The sequence below is a fragment of the Pelophylax lessonae genome (assembly GCF_965119305.1).
Source record: "Pelophylax lessonae genome assembly, chromosome: 5".
In the NCBI taxonomy this organism is placed as follows: Eukaryota; Metazoa; Chordata; class Amphibia; order Anura; family Ranidae; genus Pelophylax; species Pelophylax lessonae.
The window spans coordinates 343,343,364-343,361,102 of NC_138772.1; the positions used below are offsets into that span (position 1 = coordinate 343,343,364).

General features: G+C 43.3%; 1 protein-coding gene across 5 annotated transcripts in view; it reads right to left on the minus strand.

Moving 5' to 3' along the window:
* The window catches only part of KIF13A (kinesin family member 13A), a 298,880-nt gene that overhangs the window by 115,262 nt on the left and 165,879 nt on the right, over positions 1 to 17,739 (minus strand). For all 5 annotated transcript variants that reach the window (XM_082258194.1, XM_082258191.1, XM_082258190.1 and 2 more), the window contains exons 7-8: positions 6,891 to 6,978; positions 1,539 to 1,673 (exon numbers count right to left, since the gene is read on the minus strand). In XM_082258194.1, the coding sequence (XP_082114320.1) occupies positions 1,539 to 1,673; positions 6,891 to 6,978 (223 nt within the window). The remainder of the gene's footprint in view (positions 1 to 1,538; positions 1,674 to 6,890; positions 6,979 to 17,739) is intronic.

The window sequence follows — 17,739 nt, forward strand, 5'->3', positions numbered from 1 at the left end:
TTTTTTTAACATTTTAGCCCAATTTGTATTCTGCTACAAATTTTTGGTAAAAAAACCCCGCAATAAGTGTATATTGATTGGTTTGCGCAAAAGTTATCACGTCTACAAACTAGGGCAAAGATTTATGTCATTTTTATTTATTTATTTTTTTTACTTGTAATGGTGGCGATCAGCAATTTCTAGCGGGACTGCGGCGGACAGATCGGACACCTAACTGACATTTTTGACACTTTTGGGGGGACCAGTTACATTAATACAGTAATCAGTGCTAAAAATATGCACAGTTACTGTACTAATGACACTGGCAGGGAAGGGGTTAACACCAGGGGTGATCAAAGGGTTAAATGTATCCCTAGGGGATGCTTTCTAACTGTGGGGGTGATGAGCTTGGTGTATGAACACAGAGACCTGTGTTCCTAAATAAGAGAAACACAGGATCCCTGTGTTCATAACTGACAGAACAGCAGTCTGCCGTGTTTACAATGGCAGACCGCCGTTCTGTCTCCAAGGGGAGCAATTGTGGGTGCCTGGTGGCAATCACAGGCGCCAGACCCGCAAATTGGCTTCTCCTGTGGTGAATGGGCGCACGCACACACCCCCGCTAGCGGTCCAGCGAAGCAACGTACTGGTATGTCGTTTCGCGGGACAGAGCCTACTACTGCAGTATATGTACTGCTAGTGGTCGGCAAGTGGTTAAAAACAGAAATTCAGCACTCTTATTGATGAAAAAGCAATAAGCACTTTAAAATGTACATTAAAGAACTACAAAGTAGGGGAAAAAATGTATATATGGTGCAAAATGGGCAATGGTGCAAAATGGGCAAATGTTAGAATGAATTTACATTCACTAAGTAATAAAGTGAATGAACAGTAGAGCACAGTTCCCACTGAAGAATGGGTGTGAGCAAATCTTGTTTAATTAAATGTTCACATTGAATCTTGTTTATTGCACTTTTTTACCAGGCGAATCTTGTTTGAAAATGGATCAAAACCACTGTCATAGAGTAAATCTGAAAAAGAGTGAATCTTAGGCAACAGCTGTGTGAACCAGTGATGGCGAACCTTGGCACCCCAGATGTTTTGGAACTACATTTCCCATGATGCTCCACTACACTGCAGAGTGCATGAGCATCATGGGAAATGTAGTTTCAAAACATCTGGGGTGCCAGGGTTCGCCATCACTATTCTATACCAATAAAAAATTTATCATAAAGTGACGCATTCACCTAATTAGCACCACATCATATGAAAATGGGCTAAAACACGAAGCAGCATTGCAGCATTGAAAAAAGTAATTACTTGTTTCTACAGCACCCAAGATTCACTCCTTTTACTCTGAGAAATGGTAAGATGTAAGCACTGGATGTAATATGTTACCCAGCTCGAACTTTGAATGAGCCCAGAATGGTACATTATGTAGCATAGAGCATAGCTGTAAATACTTTGATCCATACAAAAATATACAAAAGAACACATTGAGATTATACATTTAGACATAAATGATAATAACTAATAAGAATTCTGTGGCATACACTTACACCAGACTGATGGTCATACAAGGTTTGGGTGACAATGATGTTAAATACAGCGTGTGATCGGCTGCTTTCTTCATTCATGTTAGTTGCAGCAACAGTTCGAGATTTGTTTCCTTCGGACATTAATGACTCAATATCCTAATAAACAAAAAAGTTAAAGAATTCAAAATAAAATATGTCATTAGAATTAGTTAAGCCAGCAGCTTGTAGCCCTAATTATAATAATTATTTGTATAATCCTGGACCATAAGGGCAGCAGTGGCCAGAAGCATGGACAAGTAAGTACAAGCAAATGTTGCATATGAGGGAGAAAAAAAAAAGACAGACTAAAGTTATTATGGGCAGCCCATCTTTCCTGCCAAAATGTTAGGGTGTCGTTGAGCTGAGAGCTTGTGTCCATGGTATCAGTTTGAGATGAAGCTTAGATCATTTAGAATGAATTGACAGGTGCTTTTGACCTGCAGTGGAAAACCTTCTATCCTCCATTTAACCAGCTCCAAGCAGGGCTTGCATTGCCATTATATGAAAAACAAAGCCCATCTGAAGTGAACAAAAGCCTATCAACTAAAACCCTAATTTAGTTCAGCCGACCTTGGACTGCTGACTACACTCAGACACCACAGATAGATTCATGACCTCCACAGTGGAAAAGTAGTGATCCAAGATGCTTCTTTACCCCAGTGTGTTTCTCAACCTTTTTTCAGTCAAGGCACTCTTCAAAATTCTGCACAATCACAAGGCACCCCATTTCAGAGGGGCAGAGGAGGGTCAAACAAGGATGCTAGGCAGGTGCCCAATGTCCACCTTATCAACCGATGACGTCATTGGATGTTAGGACGACGGCAGCTGAAAGGTTGTAATGGGGCACAATGAAAACCTGTGGCTTTAACTAAAAGGCAGACTTAGACTTAATATGACCGCTGACTTGTATATATTTTTTGGACAATTTTTAGGCACTTTGCCAAGGCAGCCTAAAGAAACCTGGTTGAAAAAGACTCTACCTTACCAACTTAGAGAATGAGGGGCAGCAGCACAATGCTGGGAGAACACAATAGCTCCATGGAAGGAATTCCCTCATCAACACTGACTGTGTTGATGAGGGAAACAGACAATTTTATTTCCTGCAATCTGTGGTTGCAGGAAAGAAAATTGCATCATCTATGGCCAGCCTTAGAGCTGACGGAGAAGGATGGACACAAAGAAACAAACAAATCCTTTCCTAGTTTGCACATGCAAAGCATTATAGACACAAGCAGAATCCTAAGTATATGATCACACCTTCATAAAAACATAGAATATATGACATATAAACATGCTAAATCAGCGATGTGCAAACTCTGGCCCTCCAGATGTTACAGAACTACAAGCCTCATGAGGCATAGCAAGACTCTGACAGCCACAAGCCTGACACCCAGAGGCAGAGGCATGATGGGACTTGTAGTTTTGAAACAGCTGGAGGGCCACAGTATGCATATCCCTGTGCTAAATCAACAGTGCTGAGAAAATATTATTATAAAATACAGTTACTCTGTAGTAATTTTGTTTCGGCAAAATGTCAACGGTTATCTTGCTATGCCTTGTTAAAGCCAGAACAAGTTGTACATGACCAAAAAGTCTTCACAATAAATATCACACTTTGTTTTACACATGCCCTTTACTGCAGGGTTTAGAATGTTATCAGTTGGCTAAAAATCCTGTCTGGTAGTTTAAAGTTACTCATACATGAAACATCACTGTTAAAAAGTTAATTGACCTTGAAAACTGCCAATGTGGACATCCCCTAAACAGAAGTCAATAGCACTATTAGTTTATTACATCGCTTTGCCTCTTGCGTGGACACAAACAACAATCGGATTAGCACTAATCAATTTAAAGAGGATATCTCTCAGCCAAATGGTGTTAGCCAGTTTATATTTAATTGGCTAATATGTGTGACACATATTAGGTATGTGTCACATTATAATTAAGCACTAGTATTTTTTTGCTGCCGCTGCAATACTTTTGCATCGTGCCCTGGTTTCTTTCTCCACCAGACATTTTTATCTCTGAATGATAAATTTCCCATTGCTTGGCTGCTGCCTGGTTAATAAAACTGAAACAAGAAGTATACATTGTTTTCCATGTAACAAGTACATTAAGGTCATACAGGTACACAATTGAAGCCAAACTTCATGGGTATGTTAAAGGTAGCTACAAGACTCAACCTGACTTCTCATCTCAGACTTTGTGATCCAGCAACCAAACACTGAGAGCCTACTCCCTTAAAGCATAACTCCACTTTTGTTGAGAAAAAAACATTCCCATCTGGGTGATCTATGTAAATTACAAAGATTTTAACAAACTTTGTTGCAGATTTCTACCTTTTATCATTCTGAAGAAATTCATGTTTGTTCCTCTGTGCTAAATGGGTCTAATGTGAGTGGTGTCATAATTATCAATCAGCTGTGGCAGTTGCAGGGCACTAATGAGGAAATCTGCTGGGTCTGCATCCCTTTAGACATGTTCTTATTGGGAGTATCTCACCAAAAATGACATTTTTGTTCCAGGGGGTGCCAGAAATCTGACTTATCTTAGGCAGACTTCTGGGAAAATTGGTAAATCAATTACACAAGGAGAAAATTATGTTTTGGGGGGGGGGTCAGTACACATTCTGTGTACAGAACAGCTCAAGGTAGCCATATTGCATTGCATTTTCAGAACGGCTGCAAATTGAAAAGAAAAGGTATTTTTTAATAACATTCAGTTACAATATGATTTGTGTCACAATTGTATACCCTATATTTTTTTTCTTTTTTTGCTATTTTTTTCCCCCACTAAAGTGAAGTTACCCTTGAAGTCGGCTGTTTTGCTGGCTGCAAACTGAACTATCTAATAGCAAAAAGATGTAGAGGTAAAATTGCAAATTGTAACTTTCCCCTGGAACATATGTCCAAGGAACAAGGCATAAACAAGGCCCATCAGATTAGTACCCCACATCACTTAATCACTATTTACTTTTTTTCTGGAAATCCCCAATGACACACATTCATTTATCTGATCTTTCCCAAGCCAAAATTATTTTGGGCATGTAAGCACAATCATTTACATTCATTAAGCATCTTCAATAACTTTGCTTCTAATAAATCATGTGCATTGCACCACTGGTAACATGGCCATTGCTGTACGAGCAAACATTTCCAGCATGATATACTGTTAAAAAAAAAAAAAAAAAATGTCCACGAAAGGGACTTTTACAAGTTAGTGCCAAGGAGAAAAAACACATCTACTATACCAACAACAATGAAAGAATAGATTTCATTATGTAGCATGCAGTGGAAGAAAAAATTAGTCAGATTGGCTGCTTCTGGAAATGGGCCAGTGCCTAGGATAACATCACACAGTGCTCACCACTAGCTAACTCTAACATGTGTTCAAACACTTGAAAAACCAGGAAGTATCATACGTGAAATAGAGGTTCCTGTTTGGCTTCCTAAATAAGCATGAGGGACACTTAATGACAGCCACCAGCTGAGCATTGCTTACGTCAAAATGCCCATGTGACTTTTCTTAAATGACGTCTATTTTTTGATGCTGCTTCTCATAACCTTAGCTCAGGATACCGACCATGGTAACCAATTACTTTTAGATATGGAAGGGACTGCACTTTTAGATATGGAAGGGACTGCACTTGTGCTTTGTGATTGGCCAAGAACTGCCACATGAGGTAATGGGGTGTTTGCAGCCCAGCGTAAGCTCCACCTGGAGCAGCAAAGGAAAGGTAGGTGTGCGCAACTGTAGATAAAGCCATGAATCAGGTTCTTTGTACTCCAAGAGAAAAGCACAGCATCACAATAATATGGCAATCAAGAGTCTTTTAGGCATAGTCCTGGGAAAATATAAAACAAACTTTAAATTTAGCTATGAATTCCTTCAAAAGTCATGTCAAATTTTTTCAGTTCATCTAGAGCAGGGGTATCGAAACTTTCTAAACAAAGGGCCAATATACTGTGCTTCAGATTTTAGGGGGCCGTTCCGTGGTCAGTGGAAGTAGAAAATGTCACAGCATCAGTTCGAAAAAAAACACTGTCCTATCTTTAGAAATAGGGGAATTATTAGTGAGCCGTCGCTGGTGTCAGTGGGGGGGATTAGTGCCATATTGTTGGTGTTAGTAAGAGGAACAGTGCCCCATAGTTGGCATCAGTGGGAGAAATTGTGCCCTATAGTTGGTGTCAGTGGGAGGAATAGTGTTCCACCCCCATCTTTGGTGTTAGTGAGAGGAATAGTGCCCCACCATTGGTGCCAGTGGGAGGAACAGTGCCCCATTGTTGTCATCAGTGGGAGGAATAGTGCTCCATCATTGGTGTTAGTGGGAGGAATAGTGCCCCATCACTGGTGTCAGTGGGGAGGAAAAGTGTCCCATAGTTGGTGTCAGTGGGAGAAATAGTGCCTCATAGTTGGTGTCAGTGGGAGAAATAGTGCCCAATTGTTGGTGTCAGTGGGAGTAACAATGCCCCGTTGTTGTTATCAGTGGGAGGAACAATGCCCCATTGTTGTTATCAGTGAGAGGAACAATGCCCCATCATTATTATACAGGCTTTACATAGCACCAACAGGTTACGCATCATTGATGTCATTGGAAAAAAAATAGTACCCCATCATTGGTGGCAGTGGGAAGAATAGTGCGCCATTGTTGATGGCAGTGCAGGAATTATTTCGCTATTTTGTTGGTGTAAGTAGAAAGAATAGTGCCTCATATCAGTGGGAGAGATAGTGCCCCAAGGGCCAGGTAAAGGCAAGCAAAGAGCTGCATTTGGCCTCTAGGCAGCATTTTGGAGACCACTGATCTAGAGTGATTAGGTGGTTTACAGGAGGAAGAGCTGTCAGGATGAGTGCAAACAGCTTGCTGATGTTTATTAGAACTCCGTAAGAAAACCAGGAGGTGAAACATGAGCACATATACTGCACAGCTGCTCACTCTGAAAAGTGTTGTCACTCTCCATATGGTAGACAAAACAATAGCACTACAGAAATGGCTGCATCACATAAATATGTGCATTGTCTTGAAAGTTAAAAGGGTGTACATCATTTTCCGATAAGCTTTCAAATTAGTTATACCACTTTTTAATTTCAATAGTTTTTATTGAGTTTTCGTATAAGTACATGGATAAACAGTGTAAACATAGTCGGGTTTGTACAAATTCTTAACAGTTTGTAAGGGGTTACAACAAGCATAACAGTTTTAACACTTAAAATGTAACTATAAAAACGTTGAACCCGATAGGACGGGAGCAATGAAGGGCACCCCACCACTTTTAATGTTTCTATATTTATTACTATGGAGTAAACACACATAAAAAGAATATGTCAAAAACTTGCCTCAAATGTTGTTACTGCTAATTGGGATAAACCATCCACATATGGTCCCAGCACTTTGTGCTCCCGAACTTTAAGGGAATGTCGACTTCTGTAAGAAAGCACATATCAGATAAATAATTAAATTATATTATAGTGATACATAATGATAACAACGAAACATTTGTATAGTTAACACATTTATGTTATATCAGCAAATTACACATTCATACTTATCGGACAAGACAATACTTACGCACCTAGTGACTTTTAATTGGTACAATTTTAGAAAAATTACCCTTTTAAAAAGTATTACGAAAGTATTTTTCCTTTTTTTTTTTTTATATACACCCGTAAGGCTTAACCTTCATGGGCACAAGAGGGATCATGATTGCCTTAATTCAATAACTGCAAGGCTAAGCTTTGCATTTAGATTATGCTGTCCTTCGTTTCAGCTGCCAGTACTACAATAGTTAACAATTCACAGGTCAGGTTTCCTGAGTGAATGAGATACTTTTTTGTTCTGAAAATTCCAGTGATTGTCCTGTGAGTTGCAGAAGACTGCAATGTTGTCACTTACTTCTGTGCTACATTGGGCGTGACAAGCTATCTGAAGGGATTCCCTGTTGCTTAGTGTATAGAATGACCACACCTGTTCACATGAGTTATGGATTTGGTAATTGATGAGGCTTTTCTACCACCTCCTGTAACGTGTATCCTCTGGCTCTTTAGCTCAGATGTTTAAAATAAAATGTTTAGGCCCTTACACGAGTGTATGACATAAAATTCTGACTTTGGTCTTCACCCAGGTGTTGCGTACAGCCACGTCGGTACTCAGGAACACCCGCATATAGCTTTTGTACTTTTTGGGTTTTTAGAATACGACTGTTTGCTATAAGCAGGTTGACACAAGCACCAGCATTTACCTGTGTAGAGCCATGCACAGCAATGTATGCAAGGGCGGCCATATGCAGTGCCTGGGATTCCCATGTGTAGGAAAAAAGCCAGGATTTGACATTGTACACCCCTAATATAAAGTATGAATTGTGCCTAATACAGAGACAGCCTATTTTGTACCTAGGTAAGCCATTTTAATTATAAATTATTTTTTCTTCACACTGAAAATGCCCTGAAGTCTTTTATATATGAATCTGCAAATCCAGGATTATAAATCACCATAACTATATGCAATGGAGCTATCCAGCAAAAAAAATAACTCAAATGTTATATAAAACTGCATTGTAAGTTAAGCAGCCAAAAAAGATGAAGGTAACTGTGACAGCAGACCTTGGCGTGTAGTGGGAAGAGTAAAGGAAAGCAGCAACAAAAGAGCTGAGGGGGAGTGGAACAGAGCAGGAACTCTGAGAAAGAGAATCTAGTGTAAAAACAGGTAGTCTGCTTAGCCCTAAGGTTGCCCTATACAGGCGGTCCATAAGTTATGAACAAGAAAAGGGTCTGTAGGTTTCTTCTTAAGTTGAATTTGTCGGAACAGGTAAATTTTTTAAGTGTAGCTCCAGCCAAAATAATATTTTTTAAGTTTTTTGGGATAGCATGGGGAAGGGCTAACACCCCTGTGACATTTTTTTTTGCTGTCTGTGCCCCTGTTCGGAAGATTTCACCTCACTTTCTGTCCCTATGACAATTGGATTTTGAAAATTTTGGGAAACAAGGATTGGTGATAAAGCTTCAGTGGAGACACCTTTTTCACATGAGAACTCTTACAGGAGTGAATTTCCCTTCCTAGGGGTAGATTTCCCCTCACTTCCTGTTGTCTCCCTCCGTTTGTAAGTAGGAGTCGTTTGTAAGTTGGATGTTTGTAACCCGGGGACTGCCTGTACTTTCTATAAACACCTTTCCTAATGATATTTTATTCATAAATTGGATTTAATTACCTATATTATTGAATAGATTCACTATAAGTTGAAGTCCTGACCTACAGTTGCTCTAGTAGTGAAAAAAAATAGGAACAGGGAGAGAAGCAGTATTTCAACTGGTTGGGAAGGAAAGCATGGCTAAGATCAAGTAAGTGGATGGAGAAGGATAGTCAAGAGAAGTGGGGTATGTGTTAGTAGATAGAAGCAGAAAAAAGATGCATACGTGTCCCCCAAATAGAAGTAAACAATGAGGCTAACAAAGCACTCTCATTGACCTGTGGGCTTTAGAAAGGTTGGGGATACCCAAATTGCTTGCCCTAAAGTCTTTAAGTGATTACAAATATAACACTTCGGATATTGTAAACTCTGTGGTGCTGCATGGTCTACTTAGACAATACACTGTATACAGTATACGGATACACACATTCATGTATACGTACATACATACATATACTGTAAAGTAAACACATACAGACAATGCAGTTGAGTATATTTACACACACACACACAGACTCACTATAGTTGAGAAACTCACAGAAGTTGACATGAGGGAGAGGTACACTATATTGTTAAAGGTATTGGGACGCCTGCCTTTACACGCACATGAACTTTAATGGCATTCCAGTCTTAGTCCGTAGGGTTCCATATTGAGTTGGCCCACCCTTTGCAGCTATAACAGCTTCAACTCTTCGGGGAAGGCTGTCCACAAAGTTTAGGAGTGCCTCTTTGGGAATGCTTGACAATTCTTCCAGAGCGCGAGGTCAGGCACTGATGGAGGAGAAGGCCTGGTTGGCAGTCTCCTTTCTAATTCATCGCCAAAGGTGTTCTATCTGGTTGAGGTCAGGACTCTGTGCAGGTAAGTCAAGTTACTCCAACCCAAACTCGCTCATCCATGTCTTTATGGACCTTGCTTTGTGCACTGGTTCACAGTTATGTTGGAACAGGAAGGGGCCATCCCCAAACTGTTCCCACAAAGTTGGGAGCATCAAATTGTCCAAAATGTCTTGGTATGCTGACACCTTAAGAGTTCCCTTCACTGGAACTAAGAGGCCAATCCCAACCTCTGAAAAACAAACCCACATCATAATCCCCCCTCCACTAAATGATATGAACCAGTGCACAAAACAAGGTCAATAAAGACATGGATGAGCGAGTTTGGGGTGGAGTAACTTGACTGCAGCCTGTCCTGACCTCAACCCGATAGAACACCTTTGGGATGAATTAGAGCGGAGAATGCGGGCCAGGCCTTCTCGTGCAACATCGGTGCCTGACCTCACAAATGCGCTTTTGGAAGAATGGTCAAACATTTCCATAGACACAATAAACTTTGTGGACAGCCTTCCCAGAAGAGTTGAAGCTGTTAAAGCTGCAAAGGGTGGGCAAACACAATATTGAACCCCACAGGCTAAGATTGGGATTCCATTACAATCCATGTGTGTGTGTAAAGGCAGGCCTCCCAATACATTTGACAATATAGTGTATATTTATTGTGTATTGGACAATCAAAGACTTGCATTGGTTATCCTCTTTCTTCTGCTAAGTCTTGCAAAGCCTCAATGATAGTCAGTTGGGTCCTTGATGTATGCTGGAACCATTATTTGATATTTTATTTATAATATATACAGTATATATATATATATATATATATATATATATATATATATATATATATATATATATAGCTTCTGTCTCTCTATCTCAATCCAAGTCTGTGATATTGATAGATTTGACTGAAGTGAGAATTGATTTTACCTCTGCAGTGATGCTAATCATACTCTCGAATATCTAAACGGCCATTAGAAGGAAAATCTACATTTGAAATAGAAATCTTTGGCCTCATGCACACTGACTACTTGCTCAGCTCTTTTGAACATCTTTTATCCTGGCAGGAGATAAGCTGCTTAAACAAGAGCGTAAAAGCTGCATTTACGTGCATTTGCGTTTCAAAGCATTCTATTGGCCAGGTTTTTTTTTATATTTTTTGCCCATTGGAATGCATTAACCCCTAAACACATCTAGTGTTTATACATGTATTTCTCCTATCCTGAGCACGCTGGTGATGGTTTTTCTCTGCCTGTAAATGCTTCTCTTTTAATACACCTGTAAGTGTCTATGGACACATAGGCTAACATAGAGGTGACTTTAAATAAAAACGTCAAATGCTTGTAAAAGCATAATTTTTTAAGTTCAGCATGCATGAGCCCTTCAGCCACTTGCCGACCAGCAACAGCATATATACTGTGGCAGGTCGGCTCCATTGCGCGAAATTATTTATCTGTACGTTGTTTCGTGCAATAGCCAGCACGGACGCGTGTGCGCTGATTGGCCACAGGGGCGATGTCCACTGGCCATCCGTGATCGCTCCCCAGAGAGGTAGAGCGTAAAGACTAGGCAGACCGCCAATGTAAATAAGGCAGACCGCCGTTCTGTCAAGAGATCTCTGTGTTCATCCAGTGAGTCCATCCCCCACACAGTTAGAAAGCATCCCCTAGGGACATACTTAACCCTTTGATCGCCCCTGGTGTTAGCCCCTTCCCTGCCAGTATCATTAGTACAGGAACAGTGCCTATTTTTTTGTCAAAAGTGTCAGTTAGGTGTCCAATTTTTAAGCTGCAATGTCGCAGTCCCGCTAAAAATCGCTGATCTACTAGTAAAAAAAATAAAAATACCAGAAAAATATTCTATTGTTTGTAGACGCAATAACATTTACGCAAACTAATCAATATATGCTTACGGGGATTTTTTTAACCATAAATTGTAGCAGACAACATATTGGCCTAAATTAATGAAGAAATTCGATTTTTTTCAGTTTTTTTTCTGGCTGTGTTTTATAGCAGAAAGTAAAAAAAATGGATTTTTGACTTATCGTAAAGTCCATTTCTCTGATGTTCACTGACGGACACAGCTTCAGATCTTCATAACTGTTATACTGCCCCCTACAGGAGTAGGACATTAGGCAAAAAAAAAAGTCTGGCTACACGCATGGGCAGTCCCAGGGGATATACTCCCTCTCTCTGCTATAGGCACTCAGTTTAGTTACAAGCAGTGTAAGAAGAATTACAACTCCACAGATGGGTGGGTGCTGTGTCCTTCAATTAACATCAGAGAAATGGATTTTACAGCAAGTCAAAAATCCTAATCTCTCTTTCGTTTATTGACGGACACAGCTTCAGATCTTCATAACCGTCCCAAAGCAGTGTTAAACATAAGGGGTGGGAACTGCAAAAAAATTCCCAAGGCTAAATAAACAATAGCCAACCAGGCAACAGGAGCTCAACCAAAACAACCGGAGCCCACCTAAAAAAAAATAAAAAAAAATACACCCTCAAAGAGGATCAGGTCCTCTCAACAGCAGCCTGCAAAACCTTGCGACCAAAAGAAGCATGCTCAGATGCCAACACATCCACTTTATAAAACTTTGTGAAAGTGTGCACCGATGACTAAGTGGCCGCCTTGCAAACCTGTGTCACTGACATCTGATGACAAAAAGCCCAAGAGGCACTAAGCGCTCGACTAGAGTGCACCTTAACAGGGAAAGGAGGATACTTACCCTTGATGGAATAGGCCTGAATGGCTGTCTGTCTGATCCATCTGGAAATGGTCGCACAGGAAGCAGACAACCATTTACGAGGCCCATCCGTGAGCACAAAGAGAGTCCAACTTCCTGAAAGACTCTGTAGCTGCCAGGTAGACCCTAATTGCCCAGGCCACATCCAAGGCATGCAAGGCAAATTCCTTCGGATTTTTAGGCCTGGGATACAGGGAAGGCAAAACAATGCCATCATTCAAATCAAAATCAGAGACAACCTTTGGAAGGAACGACGGACAGGGGTGAAGAACCACCTTATCTCTGTGAATCACCAGGTAATGTGAACGTCAGGATAATGCCGCCAATCCGACACCCTGCACACAGAGGTGATAGCCACCAGAAAGGCCACCTTCTGGGACAGCATAAGCAGGGGAATCACCCAAAGATTCTCAAAAGGAGTCTTCCGGAGGACCGAAATCACCAAATTGAGGTCCCAAGGTGGCAACTAAGCCTGCACTGGAGGAACCAAATGTTGGACACCCTGAAAAAAGGTATGCACCAGGGAGTGAGTGGCCAAAGGTTATTGGAAGAAGACCGCCAAAAAAGAAACCTGGTCCTTGATGGTACTCAAGGCCAATTTCTGTTCAACCCCCCCATTGAAGGAAGGTCAAAATCTGAGCCACGAGAAGGGGAGAGGATGAACCCCAAGAGACTCACACCACGGAATGTACGTCTTCCACGTACAATGGTAGATCTTCCTAGAAGTAGATTTTCTAGCTTTTAACAGTGTTGGAATCACCGACTCAGATACACCTCTATCCTTCAGCACCTGGCATTTAACAGCTAAGCTGTCAAAGCCAGTGACTGTAAAGCAGGATGGAAGATTGGTCCTTGGGACAGCAGATCCTCCCTGAGAGGAAGCTTCCAAGGAACGATGGCGACCAGCCGCACCAGATCGGCATTTCAAGCCCGGCGAGGCCAAATGACTGGAATCCCTTCTACCTCGATCCTGCGTAGAAGTCTTGACAGAAGCTTGAGAGGAGGGAAGGTGTAAATCAGACAATACTGTCCCCACTGGGCCACTAGCGCATGTGTGGTGTCCGCCAGAGTATCCCTTGACCGAGCCACAAACCTTTGCACCTTTCTGTTCAGCCGAGATGCCAACAGATCCACCTCGGAGCTGCGCCACCGGAGACACAGCTGATGAAATACAAAGTACCTCCAGATGAAGGGACCACTCCCCTTAGTACAACACCTGCTGACTGAGGTAATCCGCCTGCCAGTTTTCCACCCCGGGAATGTGTACGGTGGAGGGGCCTAGAACGAACTGTTCTGCCCACCTTAGAATGCTGGCTACCTCCAGAGCTGCCTGCCCCCTTAGTGATTGACATAAGCCACGGCCGCAGCATTGTCCGATTGAATGCGCACTGGACAACCCTAAAGATGATCCGTCCAATGGTCCAGACGCAGTCTGATCACTCGGAATTACAAGACATTGATCAGTATTCTGGACTCTTCCAATGTCTGGATCCCCTGGGCAGAATGTTTGCCGAGGACGCCTCCCCATTCGGACAGGTTTGCATCCCTGGTGACCACTGTCCAATACTAGGGGAGGATGGAGTTGCCCAGCCGAAGTACCGGAGAACGAAATCACCATATCAGGGACTCCTTCCTTCCCTGATTCAGCAGGATCTGATTGTCCAGAGACTGCGGAGTCTTGTCCCATTTGGTCAGAATCTCCCTTTTCAGGGACCTTGTATGGAACTATGCAAACGGAACCACCTCGAAGGTAGACACAATGAGGCCCAGCACCCGCATGCAAGTCCGGAGGGATGACCATCTGTTGGACAGCAGGAGACGAATTGCAGCCTGCAATCTGTGGAGTTTGCGGAGTCCAGAGTCAGGCCCAGATAGTCCAGCTTTGTGGATGGAACCAGGGCAGACTTCTGAAAATTAAGAATCAAGCCGAATTCCTGCAGAGTTAGTATTGTGATCTCCAGGTTTTCCACCAGAGCAAAAGGAGACTTCACTCGCAAAAGGATATTGTCCAAGTAGCCCAGTACCGTGATCCCCGTTGGCGTAGCAAAGCTAGCACCGGGGAAAACACTTTTGTGAAGTGCAGTATAGCAGAGGCGAGACCAAAGGGTAACGCCACAAACCCATAATGCTCCTCTCCCATGGCAAAGCCGAGGAAGCGCTGGTGACTGGCACATATTTGAATGTGAAGGTAAGCATCCTTGATGTTGATAGAAGCGAGGAAATCCCCCTGATGCAGGGATGCTATCACCGTGCGAATGGACTTCATTCTGAACTTCTGCACGTGCACAAAGCAGTTCAGCGCCTTAAGGTTCAGGATTGGACGCACTTTGCCTTCCTTCCTGGGAACTGTAAACAGGCTTGAGTAAAAACCCTGAAAATGTTCCGAAGTCGGAACCGGGACAATAACCCCTTGATGTGACAGGTCTTGTACCACCCCAAACAGATCCTGTAAGCAGTCCGAGGACAGGTGCAAATTGGAAGGAAAGAATCTTGCCGGGGGACAAGAGCGAAACTTGATCTTATAGCCAGGCCGAATGACTTTGTGGACTTGTCTTGCACCAGGGAAATCCACGGGTCTGGAAACCAGCAAGGATGTCCCCCCACCCCCGATACGGGTGGGGGCGCACCTTCATGCTGAAGTAGCCTTGTCCGCGGGTCTGGAGAAGTCCACTCTCGGCTTGCCAGACTACGTTCGTTTGAATCCTTCAGAGGAGGCCCTGAAAGGCTTCGTGCCCTTGTGAATCGACCCTGAGGGACAAAAAAACTTCTTATGAGCCGAAAAGGAAGGCCCACATCAACGGCAAGGTTCCTTGCCCTTAGTAGCCTGTGGAAGAAAGGTGCTCTTTACCCCTTGAGACCTTTTATGATGTCTAGGTCCAAACAGGCGATCTTCTTGAAAAAGAAGATCAGTCAAGGCCTTTTTAGAAGTCTAGTCCGTAGACCAGCATTTAAACCAAAAGACACAGCGAAGGACAACTGCCAAAACAGAGAGCCGAGCCACAAGGGGAGCTGCATCCAAAGAGGCATCACAAATAAACTGCAGCTCTGGACAAGCTGGTCCGGCAGCTCAGCAAAGGCAGGGGGAAGCTGTTCTCCCTCCAGGTCACAGTGTAAAAGCTTAGCCCACTCGGTCAGAGCTTGCGACACCAGGGCAATGGTGAAGACCGGCCTCAGTGCCGAACCACCCAGAGTGTACATATTGCAGGCAACAGCCTCCACCTTCCTGTCAGCCAGATCCTTAAAGGCCAGGGACTCTTCAACCGGAATCATGGTTCCCTTGTTTAATCTGGAAACCAGAGGGTCCACCACCGGTGGAATAGTCCACTTCCTAAGACGGGACTCCTCATAGGGGTAATGCCTAGTAAAATGCTTATTAGGGACCCCTCGGGGACGCTTTGGTTGTCCCCACACTTTAGCTACAATTCTGCCAAAATAAGTGCAGAAAGGAAGCACCCTTTCTGCTCTGGATGGTTTGTGAGTGCCAAAGGGAACCTGTGCCTTTGTCGCAGGTCTCACGCACAGTTACAATCAGTTCTTCCACCAGCGCCTTTTCATGCGTGGTTGCAGATGCAGAGGAGTTCCCCTCACTATCAGAGGATTCCGGGCGCGTGATTGCAGACCCAGCAGGATGACCCACATCCGCGGCAGCCGAATCAGATTCAGGATCTAATGAGACAGATGTGGCAGCGGGCGCTTTTTGCTAGCCTTGGACAGCCGTCAGTGTATCGATGGATGGTTGGGACCCAGAGAGCCCGGCAGGAGCCCCCACCAGGTACTAACCCCCCCCCTCAGCACAGTCGATAGTCTGGTTGCTGGCGGCGCTCCCCCTGGCCCCCATTGCCAGAATAGCACCCTGCCCGCCCCAGGAGGTGGATCAGACCACCCAAACAGCACCAACATATGTGGAGAGGGAGTAGTATGGAGGACAGATGACAAGGAGGGGTGCCTGACAGGAAGGAGGGGAACTCGGGGGTCGAACCATCCCAGGCAGGGGCCCACGTCCACCCCAAAACCCTCCAGGGCAGTGGTTCTTAACTCCGGTCCTCAGGACCCACTAACAGGCCAGATTTTAAGTATTACCTTGGGGAGATGCAGACTAGAACACTGCAATCACTGGAGCAGAAATTGAGATTACCTGTGATGTAATTTAGTTATCTTGCAAACCTGGCCTGTTAGTGGGTCCTGAGGACAAGAGTTGAGAACCACTGCTCCAGGGGGAGAGGGGGGGCAGCTACTCACCATACCAGGAACCAGGCAGGCACAGCTCCAGACAAAACTCCTCTCCATCAGAATAGGTGGGCTGTCGGCCAGGAAGAACACTGCGACTCGGGCCGAGACCTGGTCGTATGCAACCTCGCGAGGGGTTTAAATCGCAGGCCAGCCCCCATCCAGTGGGGCTATATCACGGCCCAGCTAGTTCAAAGCTGAGGTCTGCGCGCGCTCGCTGGCCAGAATGGGGTGACCACTGGATCTAGATTATCCAGCCCGTAGCCCAGTCTGGCAGTTGACTGTAGATCTCACAGAAAAAAAACAGGAGAAAAAAATTTCTATCTAAAAAGAAAAAATTGCCAGGACTAAAGATCCCAGCAAGGAACTAGGTACTTACTCCTGACTAGGAAGAAAAAAACTGAGTGCCTCTAGCAGAGAGAGGGAGTATACCCATGGGCATAGCCAGACATAGCCAGTATAACGGTTATGAAGATCTGAAGATGTGTCTGTCAATGAACGAAAGAAAAATATTGTTTTGTTTTTTTTTCAAAATTGCCGGACTTTTTTCGTTTCTAGCACAAAAAACATCAATTTTTTGGGGTACAGCATCGTACGACTACGCAATTGTCAGTTAAATAATGCAGTGCCGTATCGCAAAAAATAGCCTGACTATTAAGGGGGTAAAACCTTCTTGTCCAGAAGTGGTTAAGATATAGAACAGCAAACATGGAAAATATGATAGTTTTATAGAAAATCTGTTTCAGGTAAACATTATAACAATACTTAATGTGTTACTAAACCCAAGACCCTGTATTCACTATATTTAGTCTCAAATGCAATAATTTTAGTAAATATCAACTACCTTTCTCATCAGCAGTAAATAACAGTCTTGTGACTTCTATCAGTTCCTGGTAAAGCTTTTAGGAGGAGTTTTCATACTGCACTGAGCTGTCCTATCAAGATCCATGACCCCTGACCCTCTGTCTGGACAGTGCTGATCAAATGCACCCCCCCCCCCCCACCAAAAAAAAACTCTCTAGCAATACACATCAAACTGAGCATGTGCAGCCTGATTCTAAAGGCTCTGGCTTATCCGGATATGTTTTGGAGTCAGTGGAAGAAGAGAAAGATCTGTGCATACAAGATCAAGAAGCCTTTTTACATAATACAAAGGATTAACCCCTTAGGTTCCACAGTGAGTATAACAGGCATGCTTTACTGC